The following is a 19474-nucleotide window of genomic DNA, read 5'->3' as shown; positions in this document are numbered from 1 at the left end:
GCTTTTTCTAAACGATTACCTTGGGGTCTAAATGCTGCTTGGCGCACTGGGACGTCAACGAAGGCTGGGGTATAAGTTGGCTTTTGTGTTTATTTAATTTTTTTTTACCGCTTATTTATTTTTGAGAGACAGAGACAGAGTGCAAGCGGAGGAGGGGCAGAGAGAGAGGGAGACACAGAATCCAAAGCAGGCTCCAGGCTCAGAGCTGTCAGCACAGTGCTGGACGGAGGGCGGGGGGCGGGGGAGGGCCTCGACCTCAGGAACCATGAGATCCTGACCTGAGCTGAAGTTGGATGCTTAACCAACTGGGCCACCCAGGCGCCCCATGGCTTTTGTATTTATTAAGCAATAAAGTGTCCGCGGAGGTTTCTGAGCAGGGCCATGTGGCCCAATCAGTCTGGCAGTTATGGCTTCCCCAGTTTCCCGATGTGGCCAGGAGCCTATAGCAATCTGGGGCTCACTTCCTTTTCTCCCCTCCCTGTTTACTGTGCTCCAGCGGGGCAGGGTTGGGGGGTGGGGGGGGAGAGCTGGTATTCAAAATGCTTAAGCGTAGATATGGTACTGGCCCAACCAGAATGGATACTGGCCATAAAGACAGGCCCACCCTCCTGTGCCTACGAACTGCACGCCAACCCTGCGGGGCCTCCCAGCCCCCAAAGTCCACCCAGACGGCTCCCACCTCCAGGCCTTTGTCCTGGCCGGTTCCTTTGCTACCGCATCCACCCCCCACTTTCACGCAGCTCACCTCTGTTCACCCTTCACCTCAACTCCGGGGTCTGCTCTGTGAAAATACTCAGCAGATTCTTCCGAGGAGTTAGGCTCTCCTCCATTCCTTTGTCATCACACTTTGGACGCAGTGCCTACTGCGACGCATTATAATCCCTGACACGTCCTTCTAGACAAGGGTCCTTGATGGCAGGCACCGTGTCCTTTTCATCTCTGTCTCCACACGCAAGCACACAGTTTGGAAGTCATGTTGGATGGGTGCTGACAGCACAGAAGATCAGTTTGAGCAGCAAAGCGTGGGGGGTTGGGGGGTGGGGGGAGGTTGCGGTGACAGGTGGGGACGGCTGCGGTGTCAGCAGCAAAGACTTGGGAAAGGGAGGGAAGCAAGAAGAGACAAGTCCAGAGGCTGGGCACACCCCGACTGTCCCTCTGTTTCCCCCTCCAGCTCCCAGTACGTCGGTAGTACCCCTCTCCTGCCCAACCTGTGTGGCTCTGGGGGCCTGTCCAGCTGCTCCTTCTCTTCCCTGTCCCAATGACACAATTCAGTGCTACGAAGGAAGACTTCAGATCCATGGAGGTAAGCTGAACGTCTGGTGGTTTTCAGAGGCTGGAAAACCAGACATCTGAGTGGATCCCAAGAAGTTCTGAGACTCGGGGTTCTAAGAATGAGGGAGGAAACGATTCCTGTCTGATTTCCTAAAACATCTGTGTGCTTCCCCACCCTTTCTTGTTCCACAGGAGGCATCAATTCTTTTCTGGAGATCAAAGGTTGTACGTCCATTACCGGTTGCGGGCTGATGGCTGGGGTCTTTACCATAGGACCCATGTGGGTGAAGGAAGTCTGTCCGTACCAGTTTCTCCTTCAACCCCGGAAGACTGAAAATGGGGCCACCCGGCTTCCTGTTTCAGTTTGGAGGTTAGAGCTGCTGCTGCTGCTGCTGTTACTGCAATAACTTGTCCGTCGTTCCCGAGGAGACGCTTCCGGTCCTGGATTCCGAGATACGTCTTTTGACTGGGAGCCTTCTGACGGCTGGTCGTCAACAAGTTGAGATTTGAAGAAAAGAAGAGTTCTTGCGGTTGTATTTTGTATTTCTAATAAAGTTTCTGCTGTGATTTATGCATAACGCAAGGCTAGAAGTGGAATTTTAGTGCTGAAAGGGCCCTTGAAATCCATCGTCTCCACCCCACACATTTTGCAGAAAGGGAGGCAGGGAGCTGGAAAGCTTTTGTGAGTTTCTCACGTGGCCGTAGCTTTGGGCAAAGCAAGACCAGAACTTCGATATGTTGACCTCAAGTCTGGTTTTGCTTTTGTTTTATCGGTCACCTTCTCTTGGCGAGCGGCCAAGAGGTCAGCGGCAGCCTCCCCCAGAGAGCTCCCCGCCTCCTTATGGCCATAGTTGGCCATTTTGGTTCTAATGTTTCCCTGGGAGGTATAGCAGAATTTGAAAAATCAGACTCCAAATTCTCCCATTATATAACAGGCCCTCTCTCCTTTTTTTTTTTAATTTTTTAATGTTTTATTTATTTCTGAGAGAGAGACAACATGAGCGGGGGAGGGGCAGAGAGAGAGGGAGACACAGAATCTGAAACAGGCTCTAGGCTCTGAGCTAGGTGTCAGCACAGAGCCCGACATGGGGCCCGAACCCACGAACCGTGAGATCATGACCTGAGCCGAAGTCGGACGCTTAACCGACTGAGCCACCCAGGCGCCCCATGGGCCGGCCCTCTCTCCTATGTCCTGTCTGTTGCCCCTTTACATCATCCCTGCCCTTCTCTGCTGCCTATGTCCTACATCCTCAGCGGACAGAGGGAACCCAGGAGGCAGCTGGGGGCCAGCTGGGTATGAGGGCTGGGGGCCTGGGACTCTTGGGGGGAAGTTTTGTTTTTAGCTTCTCACGCTTGTTTATTAACAACACATAAAACCCATCTTATTATAAAAGACTCCAATGACATAGGAGCTTATAAAGAAAAGTAAAATGTGGGGTGAGGGTAAGGAGGAACAGATATTTATTGTCTTATCTAAATAGCTTTATTGAGGCTTAATTGACATAGTCAATTGCACCAGGGGTGGAAGGAGACTTCACGCAAACAACTGACCCCCACACACAAAGGACAGGGGAGTTTGGCCAGAGTACAGGCCTGCCAAGTTCTTTCTAGAAAGTTCTCTAGTTCTAAACCAACTCTTTTTGAGTTAGAGCCCCACTCCAGCTAATCCTTTACCTTTGTCCCTAGGCCTCCAGTTCCCCATTGTATCAGTTTGCCAGTTTGCAGGAGAAAGCACGAAATTTGTTAATGAAGGGACTTGAGAGTTTCTGAAACAAAAAGCATTCAGAGCCACTGGTAAATGCCATCTAGGACAAAAAAAATACATGAATAAACAAACAACAAAAAAGCCAAGGAGATGTTTCCCATAGGACAATGGCTTAAGACAGTTACAGGAGAAATTCCTGAGTGAATAGAAGAATGATACAATTTTCTAAAAGTTGGCCTGTGGATTATTCTGGCATTTTGAAAATTATAGGTATCATATGGCAAAGGACTTCAGGCAGCATGGGCAAATTTCTCGGCAAACTTTCCAATAATATATTTATGTAAATATACATAATATAAAAATACTCAATATATTTTTTTTTGATACTTTGTTTATAACAATCCCTCATCCAACCCAATGGTAGGCAGAAACTTAACCAGTGTGGGTTTTTAAAAAATATTTCTATTATTATGTTTATTTCTTTTGAAAGAGAGAAAGAGATAGAGTGTAAGCAGGGGAAGGGCAGAGAGAGGGGGAGACACAGGATCTGAAGCAAATTCCAGGCTCTGAGCTGTCAGCACAGAGCCTGACACGGTTCTCAAACTCATGGACCATGAGATCATGACCTGAGCCGAGGTCGGATGCTCAACTGATGGAGCCACCCAGGCGCCCCAAAACTTAATCAGTTTGAATAAACTCAGCCACCTCAGTGTTTTCTCTGGTCACTTCCAATTTCAGCTCAGTCAATTCAGAGCTCTCTCCCTTTCCACTCTCCTCACCCAGAGCTTGGCTACAGGCCTGCTGGGAAGGAGGTGACAGTCTAGTTTTTGCCTCGGAGCTGCTCATGGCCAAGTTCTTGTGGATGTCTGGCAGCTGGCTTCCATTCCTGCTGGTGTCCACGGGGAACCTCCAAACCTGTCTGGGCACTGATGGGCATCCACGCGGGTCCTCTCGGCTCTGTCAACCCCTACAGCTGCATCAGGGCCTCTCCCAACAGCTCTCAAGTCCCACTGCGGAGCGTCAGGAGCCTAAGAAACTTTTGGAGTGGTAGATGTGCTCCTAACCTTGACTGTGGTGATAGTAAAGCTTCTCAAGGTCTACATAGGTCAAAAATCATCAAGGGGTATGTGGTTTGCTCTAAATATACGCACTATACCGTATGTCAATCACACCTCCATAAAGCTGTAAGAAAGAAAGACAGAAAGAAAGAAAGAAAGAAAGAAAGAAAGAAAGAAAGAAAGAAAGAAAGAAAGAAAAGAAAGAAAGAAAGAAAAGCACAAACGTAACACGGTAACAGTTTGTTTTTCGGTCCTTCCTTAAATTGCCATTTCTTGACAAGTTAGAGTAGAGATGGAGGAGGGGACTATCATACCAAGAAAATTAACGTTGTGTTTGGTGGTCTGCCAGATTCCAGTCCATCCTGTTCTTTCCCACTGTCCCCAGTGAGTCAACTGGCTGCTTCTCAACTCAGTAAAATCTCCTGGTCTTTGACAGACATTCTCCTCCACGTCTCTGCTCTCAGAGCCAGTGGTGGCCTCGGGAAGCTACCCCAGCTTGCTCAGCTATGAACGGCTCCCTTCTCTGAACCAGCAGGACTTTCTTGCATCCATTTCTATTTCACCTTCCACTGAACATGCGGAACACTTTGTAATATCTCGATATTTCTTGGTGTTCCTATGCTTTTGCTTCTATGCCTTCAGCATCACACCCTCACATGCTACTTTTCCTTGTTGTGAGCATCAACCAATTCCCTTTAAAAGGCCCTTCACCCAGGGGCGCCTGGGTGGCTCAGGCGGTTAAGCGCGAATTTGGCTCAGGTCATTATCTCGTGGGTGGTGAGTTTGAGCCCCACATTGGGCTCTCTGCTGTCAGTGTGAAGTCCACTTCAGACCCTCTGTCTCCCTCTCTCTGCCTCTCCCCCACTCTCAAGTACTTTCTCTCTCTCGCTCGCTCAAAAATAAACATTAAAGAAAAATTTTTAATAAAAAAAAAATCCCAGGGCGCCTGGGTGGCTCAGTCGGTTTAGTGTCCGACTTCGACTCAAGTCATGATCTCATGGTTCGTGGGTTGGAGCCCCGCATCGGGCTCTGTACTGACAGCTCCGAGCCTCGACCCTGCTTCAGATTCCGTGTCTCCCTCTCTCTGCCCCTCCCCTGCTCATTCTCTCTCTCTCTCTCTGTCTCTCAGAAATAAATAAAAAACATTAAAAAATTTTTTTGAAAAGCAATTTTTTAAAAATCCCTTCATCAGTTTATAACTTCACCCTTGCCCACTCCCTTCTTTCTATTCTTTCTGTTACTACTCAGTACCTGGCTCTCATTCCTTAACCACCTCCCCTCGAAAGACCTTTTTCTTTCTGTCCTTCTCACTGTCACAATTCCATTGAATATACTGTACCATGGAATACAACTTGGCAATGCTAAAGAATGAAATCCTGCCATTTGCAGCAACGTGGATGGAACTGGAAGGTATGATGCTGAGTGAAATAAGTCAGTCAGAGAAAGACAGACATCATACGCTTTCACTCAGGTGTGGACCTTGAGAAACTGACCAGAAGACCATGGGGGAGGGGAAGGGGAAAAATAGTTACAAACAGAGAGGGAGGGGGGCAAACCATAAGAGGCTCTTAAATACAGAGAACAAACTGAGGGTGGATGGGGGGGTGGGCGAGGGGGGAAATGGGTGATGGGCACTAAGGAGGACACTTGTTGGGATGAGCACTGGGTGTTGTATGTAAGCAACGAACCATGGGAATCTACCCCCAAAACCAAGAACACACTTTACACACTGTATGTTAGCCAATTGGAAAATAAATTATACTTAAAAAATAAAAATAAGAAAATGAAGATGAAAGGGCCTATTAAAGTAAAAAAAAAAAAAAGAAAGAAAGAAAATACTGTACCAACCTTGAAATGTCAATTAAATGCCTCCCACATTTAACAACTATAATATAAAGGAAGAGGGTAATAGACTATGGTGGCAAAATTTCTACATTATACTTGAAATGGTAAAATTCTGATTCTAAAGAGATTGTGAAAAGTTAAATATGAATATTATACGCCCTTGAGCCATTACTAGAAATACCACACAAGGCCAATTATTAAAGACCAATTACTATAAAAGACCAGTAAGTTAAAATTATAAGAGACCTATTATTAAAAGACCAGTAATCAGAATAGATTAACAACATGAATTGACCATAAACTGTCTGCAGGAAATCATTGCAAATACAATGATACAGGAAGGAGAGAAGCAAAATGATTAAATGATACACTTTTACTTCTACCTCAAATGGAGTAACAGGGACTGGATTCATCTTTCTAGATAAAACAACCAAAAAAGCAGAGAAAATGCATGAAATAATAATTTTCTTTTTAAAAAATTTTTAATGTTTATTTTAGAGGGAGAGAGAAAGAAAAAGAGAGTAGGGGTGGGAGAGAGGCAGAGAGAAATGGAGACACAGAATGTGAAGGAGGCTCCAGGCTCCAAGCTGTCAGCACAGAGCCCTATGCGGGGCTCAAACCCACAAACGCGAGATCATGACCTGAGCTGAAGTTGGACACTTAACCAACTGAGTCACCCCAGGTGTCCCAAAATAATAATTTTCAGGCAACAAAGTACAATAACCCTTGAAAAATGGGAGAGGAAACAAGGCAAACCCTACTGATTACACCAACTTTCTATCTTAATTTTTTTAATGTTTTATTTATTTCTGAGAGAGAGAGAGACAGCATGAGCAGGGGAGGGTCAGAGAGAGAAGGAGACACAGAATCTGAAACAGGCTCCAGGCTCTGAGCTGGCTGTCAGCACAGAGCCCGACGCGGGGCTCAAACCCACGAACCGTGAGATCATGACCGGAGCCGAAGTTGGACACTTCACCGACTGAGCCACCCAGGCACCCCACCAACTTTCTATCTTGAGAGAGTTTTCAGGCCCTGGTACAAGGAGCGAGAACTCAGGGAGTGCCTGGCATCCTGTCTGAGCTGAGGATAATCCGGAACTCAGAATCTAAGGCCAGCTAGAGTTTGCAGGACAGAAGGCACTGTGGAAAGAACAGCATAGAGAGAGAACCCTGGAGACCAGCAGAGGGTCCCCCTTGACCATGCAGCTGAGTGCTGATCATCACATACGTGTGAGAAAACTACCAGGACTGGGTAAAAACGTCCTGAACGGATCAGACATGAGTCCTGGCACTCACACAGGGCAGGGAATAATGACTGTTGCCAGAACTGAAATATTCATAACCCACGTGGGCACTGGACTCCAGAACCTCTTGCCTAAGTAAGAGAAATAATTAGTCCCAGGCAAGCACTGTTCCAGACCTGCCTAACACATCATAAAAGCAAGACCCAAAAGTATCAAACTGTTTCCAAATGGCTAAACTGAATTCTAGAGCAAGGCTCAAGAAGACATACAGGTAGACAAAAATATTTAGCACCAAACAAGATAAATTCACCATGTCCAAGGGGCGCCTGGGTGGCTTAGTCGGTTAAGCGTCCGACTTTCGCTTAGGTCATGATCTCGCGGTTCGTGGGTTCGAGCCCCGCGTCGGGCTCTGTGCTGACTGCCAGCTCGGAGCCTGGAGCCTGTTTCAGTCTGTGACTCCCTCTCTCTCTGACCCCCTCCTGCTCACACTGTCTCTCTCTCTCTCTCCTAGAAATAAATAAAACATTTAAAAAAAATACTATAAAAAAAAATTCACCATGTCCATGCTCCTATCAGTTACAAGAAAGCTGGCATGGCTATTGTACTCTTAGCAAAGGGCATTTCATGCCAGAGAACACTATCAAGGATAAAAAAGGTCGTCTCATATGAAAAACAAGTCAATTCATCACAAGGACGTAACTATTAAAGATGTATGTCCCTGACATGACGTAAATCCATGACACAAAGACTGAAAGAATTGCCGGGCTCTTATCCCAGAGAAAGGAAAACTTCTGTTCCTCCCAAATCCTGTACATGATTGATCACTGAAGCTTTGCTTGTAAAGCCAAACTATCTTCTAATAGATAGATGTTAAAACAACCTCAGTGATTAAAAAGGAACTACAGATCCACACAACAACTTAGGTGGATCTCAAAGGCATTATGCGGAGTGGAAAAAGTCAATCTCAAAAGCTCACATAGTATACAATTATGCTTACCTAACATTCTTGAACTGGCAAAACTGTGGAGAAGAGATCAATTTTATTTCGCTGAATATATCCAGAATATTGCCATTTCTACACGTAATCAATATAAAAATTTAATGAGCTGTTTTGTGTTCTTGTCATACTAAGTCTTAAAAATGTAGTATTTTATACTCATCCTAATTTGGACTTGCCCACATTTCTTTTTTTCAAACTTTTTTAATGTTTATTTTTGAGAGAGAGAGAAACAGAACACGAGCAGAGGAGGGGCAGACAGAGAGGGAGACACAGAATCTGAAGCAGGCTCCAGGCTCTGAGCTGTCAGCACAGAGCCTGACACAGGGCTTGAACCCATGGAACAGGAGATCATGACCTGAGCCGAAGTTGGATACTGAACCAATTGAGCCACCCAGGCGCCCCTGATCCAGCCATTCAACTCCTAGGTACTCACCTAGGAGAAATGACAACATGTGTCCCTAAAAAGACTTTTACCCGGGGCGCCTGGGTGGCTTAGTCGGTTAAGCGTCCGACTTCGGCTCAGGTCATGATCTCATGACTCGTGGATTCGAGCCCCGCATCGGGCTCTGTGCTGACTGCCAGCTCAGAGCCTGGAGCCTGCTTCAGATTCTGTATCCCCCTCTCTCTCTGACCCTCCCCTGCTCACGCTGTCTCTCTCTCTCTCTCTCTCCTAGAAAAAAAAAAAAAGACTTTTACCCAAATGTTCATAACAGCTTAATTTGTAATAGCCACAACCTATATACAACCCAAATGTCAAGAGGTGAATGGATAAATGGATTGTAGTTTATCTTTACGTGGAATATTACTCAGCAGTAAAAAGGAATGAACTATTCTCTTGTAACAAGTTTATGGAGATGTAATTGACATAGCATCACAATTCACTCACTTGAGGTATACAGCCCAATGGTTTTTAGTATATTTAGAGTTGTGCAGCCATTACCACTACCTAATTCTAGCACATTTTCATCAACCCAGAAAGAAATCTGTACCCATCAGTAGTCATTCTCCATTCCTCTCACATCCCCAACTCCTAGGAACCATGAAAACCTATTTGTACATTGCCTATCGATAGAATCATACCTGGTGTGGCCTTTTGTGACTATCATTTTGAGTTAATGCTTATATGTGAAGTGAGATAGAGGTTAAAGGGTTAAATTGTATCCCCCTCAAAATATATGCTCTAGTTCTAACTCCTGGTACCTGTAAATGTAACCTCACAGGCACACCTCAGAGATCGCGCAGATTTGGTTCCAGACCGCCGCAATAAAACGGGTATCACAATAAAATATGTCAAATGATAAATGAATTTTCTGGTTTCCTAGGACATGTAAAAGTTATGTTTACAGAATAGAGTAGTCTATTAAGTGTACCAAAGCATTATGTCTAAAAAATACAAGGTATATACATTAATTTAAAAGTGATTTTTTGGGGGCACCTGGGTGGCTTGGTCAATTAAGTAGCTGACTATTGGTTTCAGCTCAGATTATGATCTCACAGTTTGTGAGTTCGAGCCCCATATCGGGCTCCGTGCTGATGGTATGGAGCCTGCTTGCGATTCTGTCTGTCTCTCTCCCTGCCCCTCCCCTGCTCTCTCTCTCTCTCTCAAATAAATAAATAAATAAATAAACATAAGAAAATTTTTTAAAAAGTTATTTATTACTGGGGCGCCGGGGTGGCTCAGTTGGTTAAGCATCTGACTCCTGATTTCAGCTCAGGTAATGATCTCACAGTTCATGAGTTTGAGCCCTGCATCAGCCTCATTGGCAGTAGGGAGCCTGCTTGGGATTCTCTCTTTCTGTTTCTCTCTCTCTGCCCCTCCCCCACTCTCCCTATCTAAAATAAATAAATACACTTGAAAAAATTATTTATTGCCAAAAACTGCTAATCATCATTTGAGCTTTCAGCAAGTTGTAATTACTGATCAGATTCCCACACCAAATAGAATAATAATGAAAAAGTCTGAAATATTGTGAGAATTACCAACATGTGACATGGAGACATAAAGCTGAGCTTTATGTAAGGTTGTCACAAACATTACATTTGTAAGACAAAAACAAAAACAAAGCACGGTATCTGAGAAGTGTAATAAAGCAAAGCACAAGAAGTGAGACGTGCCCTGGTTACATTTTCTTGCTGTTTCGAACCTTTGGAAACTTTGTCTCTCATAACCTTTTGATTTAAGGTCTACTTTGACAGTTTAGCCACCTCCCCCATCTGTTCTCTTGGTTACAATTTGTTTTTGTTTTTAAGTTTTTTTAATGTTTATTTATTATTGAGAGAGAGAGAGAGAGAGAGACAGACAGATGCAGAATGCAAGCTGGGGAGGGGCAGAGAGGGAGACACAGAACCTGAAGCAGGCTCCAGGCTCTGAGCCCTCAGCACAGAGCCCGACGCAGGGCTCAAACTCACAAACCGCGAGATCATGGCCTGAGCCGAAGTCGGATGCTTAACTACTGAGCCACCCAGGAGCCCTTTATTTATTTATTTTGAGAGAAACAGGGAACCTGAGCGTGTGTGCAGGGCCGAGGTGGGGGTGCAGCGAGAGAGAATCCCAAGCCAGTTCAATGCTGTCAGTTGGAGCCTGAGGTGGGGCTCGATCTCATAAACCACAGGATCATAACCTGAGCCAAAATCAAGAGTCGGCCACTTAACTGGCCGAGCCACCCAAGCGTCCCTGTTTGTCATATTTTTGTAAGCTTAGATCAACAGCTCTATCAAGTTAAAGGGCATTTGTGGGGCAAAGGAATGGGTTAAGTGACACCAAATGTACACAGTCAGCAAAATCCAGACTGTGGGAACTCTGGAAGACAATGACCTGACTTTGTAAAAAAATATTACGTTTAGAGGGAAGAAAAAAAGATGAGAAGCTATAACTTACAAGAGACTTAAACATACAAAAACAAGTGTGTGGACCTCACTTGGAGCCTGACTTGAAAAACCAGGAAAAATATTTTTTGGAGACTGAAAAGCAAATCCATTAATCGACTGGCTATTTAACCATATTAGGTATTTTAAACTCTATTAGATGTAAGAACTAAAATCATGTATTTCAACGCGACAATGGTTTGTTCCAAGAAAGTATTGCCTAGAAGGAAAAAGCTCACTTATCGGACAATAGCTTGCTTATTGAGACTGTTTCAAGACCCCCATTTTGTTGTGGGGTCTAATCCTAAACTTTTTTTTTTTAAGTTTATTTACTTATTTAGAGAGAGAGGGAGAGAGAGAGAAACCCCACTATCGGCAGAGGGGCAGAGAGAAGGAGAGAGAGAATCCCTGGCAGGTTCCGTGCCGTTAGCACAGAGCCCGATGCGGGGCTCAAACTCACAAACCATGAGATCATGACCTTAGTCGAGATCAAGACGCTTAGCCGACTGGGCCACCCAGGTGCCCCTAATCCTGAACTATTCTGTCACAATCCTTGCGTAAGCCTAACCAGTTTCCTGCTATGAAGAGATCGCCTCAAACAGCCTTACTTGATTTTCCCTGTGGCATGATTGAGACTCTTCGAGAGGGTCAACTGTTAACAGGAATAATACATTTTTTGGTGCCATGTTTAGTTTAAAAAGGGGAAGTGTATCTCCTTGAAGGCATATCCTGAAGGGTTTACATATTTAATGAAAAAAAGACTGAGGCTTGCTTCAATATCGTATGGGACAGAGAAAGGGTGGGGCATGGAGAAAATGAAATGGACCATAAGGTGATAATTATTGAAGCTTGTGGGTAGCTACATGGGGTTTCCCACACTACTTTTGTCTACTTATGTACATGTGTGAAACTGCCCGTAATAGTTTTTTTTCAGTGCGCTACTCAGACCACAACATGGGAGTTATGCTTAATCATCTTCTCTTCCTCTCCTATGCTACATTCAATCCATTGGCATATCCCACAGATATTCAAAATTCCTCTAGAATCTGACAATTTCTCACTGCCTCTGCTTTGCCCCCCACGCACCACTTTTCCCACCTTGATTATTGCAATAGTCAATGTCTCCATGCTTTGGCCATTGCCCTCTCCCAACCCCATTCTGTTCTCAACAAAGCATCCAGAAGGATCCTTTTAAGAAATGAGTCTAAAACCTCTTCTCTGGGGCACCTGGATGGCTCAGTTAAGTGTCTGACTTCCGCTCAGATCATGATCTTGCAGTTCACAAGTTCAACACCCCCACCACACAGGGCTCTGTGCTGACAGCTCAAAGCCTGGAGCCTGCTTCAGATTCTGTGTCTCCCTCTCTCTCTGCCTCTCCCCCCATGGCGCTCTCTCTCTCTCTCTCTCTCAAAAATAAACACACATTAAAATAATTTTTGAAACCTCTTCTCAAAACCTTACAATGGCTCTTCCTCTCACTCAGAGTCAAAGTCAAAGTTCGTACAATGGCCTACAAGGTCTTACACTCTCTGCCCCACTCCCTTATCTCTCTGACTTCATCTCCTAAGTCACATCCTTTGGGCCACTCAGGTCACACCGGCCGCCTTCCTGTTCCTCCAATGCACCAGGCATGCTCCCACCTCAGGACATTTGCACTTACTGCTCCTTCTGGTCTACAATGCCACCTCCTTCAGGTCTTTACACAAATGTCCCCTTCTCAATGAGGCCTTTTCTGACACCCCCCCCCCACTATTTAAAATTGCAACCATCCTCTCTCTACCCATGCAGACACTCCCTCTTCCCCATATTTTTTTCCCTTTTGTACTTATTGCCATCATAGATCATACTTGTTTATATTACTGTCTCCTTCCTTAAAACAAGCCTCACACGGGCCTGATTTCTGTCTGTTCTGTTCCCTCCTATAATCATGTATCCCCATGATTATAAAGTATCTAGAAGAGAATAAGTATCCAGTAAATATTCAATGACTTTGGTCACTAGTATCTTCTATACAGCGTCCTCGGCCACTGCCCTATTCCTCCAGGGCTCAAACAGGTGTTAGGTCTGTTTGACCTAATGGGATAATTTGGAAAGAAAGTCTTGATTTTTTTTTAATGTTTATTTTTGAAAGAGAAAGCGAGTGGGGGAGGGGCAGAAGGGGGGCAGAGGATCCTAAGCAGGCTCCATGCTGACAGCAGAGAGCCCAATGCAGGACATGAACCCACAAACTGTAATCACGGCCTGAGCAGAAGTCAGACACTTAACTGACTGAGCCACCCAGGCATCCCGAAAGTCTTGATTTAAAACAAAAATTATCCTAAGGGAAGAGAGGCAGGGTCTTAGTCCAACAGTCTATGTAAATGAGACTCTCTGGAGCTAGAGTCTGTGATGGGCGACGCTGGGGTCAGTGTCTGCAATGGATCCAGCCCCTTGGAGCACAGCCTCACCCGTAAATCATCTAGTGTGCTGGGAGACCGGAAGAAAATGTGCACTCTCTCTTCCCAGAAACCCACTAAATGCAAACTAAACAATAAGCTACTTTGGCAGTTTTGCAAACAAGGGAAGGCAATAGGCAGAGATGAGCACACTTTGTTCAAGACAAACTTTTAAAGCAGAGTTTGATTTTCTGGAGACATCTTAGGACAAATGACTCCAATTTCTGGCTCTTTTCAAAATACCGAAATCCTTAACATCATGGAATCAAAAACACCAGTATGCCCTTCGGAACAACCGTTTGGCAGCACCTACCAAGACTGCACGTGTGTGCCTTATGACCTACCAATTCCACTTCCGGGTCTATACCCAAGAAAAGTGACTGCCTATGTCCACACACAAGAATGCTCACGGCAGCTCTGTTCATAATAGCTGAAAACTAGAAACAGCCGAATGCCCACCCACCACCAGACTTGGGAAGTAAATGTGGTATACTCATAAAATGAATTGCTTCGCAGCAATTTTTAAAAATAACAATACATATGCAACGACAGCATGGACCCTCGCGGCATAATGTTGAGTGAGCAAAGCCAGAGACAGAAGGGTACATAATTGTAGGATTCCTTTTATACACAGATCAGGAACAAGCAAACTCAATTCGTGGTGAGAGAATTCAGAAGGTGGTTAGCTCTGGGCGGTGTTGACTAGGAGGGGGCACGAGGGAATCTTCTAGAATATGAGAATATTCTAGGGGCGCCTGGGGGGCTCAGTGGGTTTTCCGCTCTTGATTTCAGCTCAGGTCATGATCGCGTGGTTTGTGAGCTCGAGACCCACCTCAGGCTCCACAGTGATCGTGTGTGGAGCCTGCTTCTGATTTTCTCTCTCCCTCTCTCTGCCCCTCCCCCACCCACACTTGCTCTCTCTCAAAATAAACACACAAAATTAAAGAAAAAGAATATTCTGTATCTTGGCCTAGGTGGTAGTTACACATATGTATACATATGTATGTACATGTATACATAAATACCTACAATCCTTGAGCTTTGTGCTCTAAGTTATACCCCAATTAAAAACTTAAAATTTTTAAAAATTTTAAATAAAATAGAATAAATGACTGGTATGTCAGTACTTTCAAGACCTGAAACACCAGAATGCAGGGCCGGCCCAGTGGAGAGTACACATGGAGAACAGGGCCAGGCTCTAGGATTCCCTCTCTCGCCACAAGGTGGCTCTCTCCCCTCAAGTCTCCTTCCCAGTCCTCTGGGAAAATTCAGGAAATCTCCCAAGAGGAGGAGCGTGTGCTCTGGACACCAACAGTGTGGGAAACTGGGAGAAGAATGCCGTGTAATGACCCAGGCCGGCCTCACTACAGAAGAGTGTAGCCCTTTCAAAGCCTTGAATCCCAGTTCTGCCATTTTCTAGCTGTGTGGCCTCGGGAACGTTCCTTAACTTCTCTGTGCCTCAGTTTCCTCATCTGTCCAGTGGAAATGACAATAGTGCGTACCTTGTGGCGTGGTTGCTGGTGGTGGCGCTGTTCCTGTTGTTGACGGGAAATGAGCTGACCTTCATGGAACTCTCAGAACATCCCCCGGCACAGAAGAGGTCAATGTCATTACCTGAGTTAATGTTAAGAGACGAAATGTCAGTAACCGATAGGGGAACCTGTGGTATCTCACTTCCTCGGGGACCAAGCAGGTTTTGGAAACCAGGCTGAGCTGGAGATGAAGAGAGCCTGTTCTGGCTTCTATGTTCTTTTCTAGAACCTGATGACCTACTCACGGCGGCCACGGCTAGTGCCAGTCCAGATCTGTGGCCCAGAGGGTTTCGCCGGTCTTTCTGTAGCTCTCAGAGCTCCTGTACCTCAGTGTGGGGAGCAGAATAATGGTCCCCCCCACCCAGAGGTTTCTATGCCCTCATCCCCACAGACCTGTGACTATGGTACCTCACAGAGCAAAAGCGACATTGTCAGTGTCATTAAGTATCTTGAGATGTGGAAGTTATCCTGGATTACCAGGAAAGATCCAAGGTAATCACCTGGGTCCTCATAAGAGGGAGGCAGGAGGAATAGAGTCAGAGAAGTGGAAATGGGAACAGAAGCAGAAGAAGTCAGAGCGACGTGGCTAAGAGCCAAGGAACGCAGGCTGACTCTGGACACTGGAAAGCGCAAGGAACGGATTCTCCCCTAGACCCTATAGGGGCCAAAGGCAGGCCGCCCCAAGAGGGGCCACTTTGTCATGAAGACCTTTTGAGTTAAAAAGCAATGGGGGCGCCTGGGTGGCTTAGTCGGTTAAGCGTCCGACTTTCGCTTAGGTCATGATCTCGCGGTTCGTGGGTTCGAGCCCCGCGTCGGGCCCTGTGCTGACTGTCGGCTCAGAGCCTGGAGCCTGTTTCAGAGTCTGTGTCTCCCTCTCTCTCTGACCCTCCCCTGCTCACGCTGTCTCTCTCTCTCTCTCCTAGAAATAAATAAAACATTAAAAAAAAATTAAAAAAAAAAAAAAGCAATGGAGGGGTTGCGTCCAGGTGGCTCAGTCGGTTGAGTGTCCAACTCTTGATTTTGTCTCAGGTCGTGATCTTGTGGTTCGTGCGTTCAAGCTCCGCGTCAGGCTCTGCGCTGAAAGTGCCGAGCCTGCTTGGGATTCTCTCTCTCCTTTTCTCTCTCTGCCCCCCACCCCCTGTCTCTCAAAATAAATAAATAAAAACTTTTAAAAATAAACCAATGGAAACCCAGAAGATTCAGGAAAAGCTCTGTAATTTGTCCTCAAAGGACTAAAAGGAATTTAGATCAAGGAACTGCTATAGGAAGAGAGCCATCAGCATAATTACACTATGACATGAACTAGGCGTGGTGGCCAGGAACCTACCGGCAAGGCCACTCTGATCAAAGCCCTCTCTTTGCCCCCATTGTTTCTGAGTGGCCCAGCAAACGTTTGTTTACTGAACATTATTCTTTTTCATCTTTGTGTAAATTGCATCCCTTTCTTCTGAAATCCCAGACATGCCCGCTCCCTTCTCCTCCATTCAAAAAGACACACAGAGGGGCGCCTGGGTGGCTTAGTCGGTTAAGCATCCGTTTGCTTAGGTCATGATCTCGCGGTTCGTGGATTCGGGCCCCGCGTCGGGCTCTGTGCTGACTGCCAGCTCAGAGCCTGGAGCCTGCGTCGGACTCTGTGTCCCTCTCTCTCTGACCCTCCCCTGCTCACGCTGTCTCTCTCTCTCTCTCTCTCCTAGAAATAAAAAAAAAAAAAAAACACAAAAAGACACACAGAGGGGCGCCTGGGTGGCTCAGTTGGTTGGGTGACTGATTTCAGATCAGGTCATGATCTCGCAGTTCCTGGGTTCTAGCCCCTTGTTGGGCTCTGTGCTGACATCTCAGAACCTAGACCCTGCTTTGAACTCTGTGTGTCTCTGCCCTTCCCCTACTCACACTCTGTCAATCTCTCTCTCTCTCAAAAATGAGTAAATACTCACACACATACAAAAAAGGACACATAGACCTCATTTCTGCCTGAGTGCCTGGAATCTCCATGTCTGTGTGGACTTCCCGTATGTCTACCTGCTAAATTTGATTTTCTCCTGTTAACCTGTCTCATGTCAGTTTGACTCTTAGTCCAGCTAGAAGGAACTAGAAAGGGCCTGGAATTCTTGCTCCCTGGCAAAACATAGCCTTTGATGTTAGCCCTGTAAGACTTATTTCAGATTCTGGACCTCCAGAACCGTAAGCTAGCTAAACTGGGTGGGTTTAAGCCACTAAGCTTGTGATCAGCTTGTTACAGCAGCACCTGGAAACTAATAACCTTGGACTTGATTCCAAGCAATGTCTGGGCAACCTGGTGGCGTCTGTAGCTGTACATCTGAATTTCCTTCATTTATTAAAACAGGACAGGGGCTCCTGGGTGGCTCAGTCGGTTGAGCATCCGACTTTGGCTCAGGTCATGACCTTGTGGTTTGTGAGTTCGAGCCCCGTGTAGGGCTCCATGCTGACAGCTGGGAGCCTGGAGCCTGCTTTGGATTCCCTGTCTCCCTCTCTCTCTCTGCCCCTCCCCTGCTTGTGCTCTGTCTCTCTCTCTTTCTCAAAAATAAATAAATATTAAAAAAAAAAAACAGGACATGCAATCGCATGGTTCAGCATTCAGTAAGTAGATACAACCGCTTTGGCTAACCATCTGCATACCCCCGGACCCTGCATTGCCAGTCTGGACTACGTTCTCAGCAGAAACACACAGGCTTGTCCACTGAAGAAGCCCTAGAAGAATATTCCCAGCACCACGATTTGTTATTGCCAAAGGTTGGAAGTGACCCAAATGCCTGTGGGCAGCAGAATGGATAAATAAACACACTCATCATTTCATACACCGCCACCTTGGGCCCCGAATCTGTCCTTCTCAGTGTTCGCAGTGGGGAGGAGTGCCTGGAAGGCTATGATCCTTAGTGATTACCTATAATGGCAAGAGGCAGTATTTAGGGTGCTTATGAGCATGGGGGAAGGGAGGTTTGAAGCACTTTCCAGATGTCACCTGATCTCATCCTCACAGCAACGCTGTAAGGTCGGTGCTTTTATTATCCCCATTTTACAGATGGGGAAACTGAGGCACGGGTCATCTAAAAAAGAGGCCAAGGCATGCTTACGAGTGCAGAACGGGGATTCGGACCCAAGCAGTCTGGCTCTATTGTAGGAGTAGGAGACATGGAAGTCACACTGGATGCAGCCCAGGAGTGGCAGGATTGTCCCCCGACAGCTGGGAAACGCGGAACTCTCAGGACCTAAGCCACGGGAGGGCAGCTGCCTCAAGACCCTGTCTGGCAGCACTTTCTAGTCCTTGGGCTGTCCCTACACATGGGCAGCCTTCGCAGGAGGCTGGTGGGCGTAGGCTGAGGGAGCCAGAGTGTGGGGCTTACAATGCCCATCCCAGCTCCAGGCTGGGTGATAGGACCTTTGTTCCCAGTCCAAAGGCCAGTGCTGGGACGCCCTGGGGGCCACAGTGATGGGCACTGTGGGGCAAAGGGTAGCCAGGAGGATCTTTCATGTTGCAAAAGCCTAACAGTCGACCCAGGTTCTTAGCGCTGGGCCAGAATACCATCCCTGAGCGGCCAGGACATACCGGAAAAATTGAGTTCTGATGGGTAAAAACACAGGGAAGTTAATTAACTACTCCACATACATCATGAGGAGCGATAACCTTCCAAATGTCGAAGACTGGGTTTGGGTTTGCCACATCAGCTGTAAAAGCTCACATGACTCAAGGCAGGAGCCTTGAGGACAGGGAGGCCACTCCAGGAGACCAGGAACCAGAGAGAACCCACACCCAGAGTCCCTGTAAGAATGACAGCTAGGGGGGCGTCTGGGGGGCTCCGTGATGGAGGGTCTCTTGACTTCAGCTCAGGTCATGATCTCATGAGCCCATGTTGGGCTCTGCATGGAGCCTGCTTGAGATTCTCTCTCTCCCTCTCTCTCTCTGCTCCTCCCCGACTTGTGCACACATACGCATTCTCTATGTCTCAAAAGAAAAAAAAAATGACAGCTCTGTTCTGCATCTTGCGGTGCTGGAGACATGGGCCCAGCCTCAGGCCATCTCTAATCTCTAATCTGCTGGCGACAGCCCGGCCAGCCTCACTTTACCCACAGAAATTCTAGGACCATCTGGGTCCAATTATTTTTACAAGCAGCAAAAGTCCTGGGAAACTGTCTTGTGCAAGCCACTAAATTTCTCTCACTTGTAAACTGGAGTTAATCACAGTTCTGGCTCTACAGAGCTGTATGACAATTAAGTGGCCTCCCCTCATGTCATGTGCATGGAACCAGGCCGGAATACAGGTTTGTGAGGCTTGAAGCTTACAAGCTTACACAAGAACTACGAGGAAAGATTTTGAAATGAACACAAAAAGATTTTGGGATGCATAAAACCCGCACCCGCACCTTTATTTATAAACCAATTCTTCACTGAGCTAAAGACAGACCTAGATCTGATATTTGATAGATCTAGATTAAAAATCCCAGGGGCGGAGTGCCTGGGTGGTTCAGTCGATTAAGCATCTGACTTTGGCTTAGGTCATGA

The 19474-nt window shown here is 46.3% G+C and overlaps 1 protein-coding gene across 2 annotated transcripts in view; it reads left to right on the top strand.

Annotated features, from left to right (window-relative positions):
* TEX101 (testis expressed 101) overlaps positions 1-1850 on the top strand; it is a 2838-nt gene extending 988 nt beyond the window's left edge. For both annotated transcript variants that reach the window (XM_077747373.1, XM_077747371.1), the window contains exons 4-5: positions 1172-1303; positions 1465-1850. In XM_077747373.1, the coding sequence (XP_077603499.1) occupies positions 1172-1303; positions 1465-1679 (347 nt within the window). In that variant the 3' untranslated portion in view covers positions 1680-1850. The remainder of the gene's footprint in view (positions 1-1171; positions 1304-1464) is intronic.
* Positions 1851-19474: the final 17624 nt, after the last annotated feature.

Source organism: Crocuta crocuta, unplaced genomic scaffold (genome assembly GCF_008692635.1).
Source record: "Crocuta crocuta isolate KB4526 unplaced genomic scaffold, BGI_CrCroc_1.0 scaffold334, whole genome shotgun sequence".
Taxonomy (NCBI): Eukaryota; Metazoa; Chordata; class Mammalia; order Carnivora; family Hyaenidae; genus Crocuta; species Crocuta crocuta.
The sequence above is the reverse complement of the archived record's forward strand: the minus strand, read 5'-3'. Positions and strand labels throughout refer to the sequence as shown.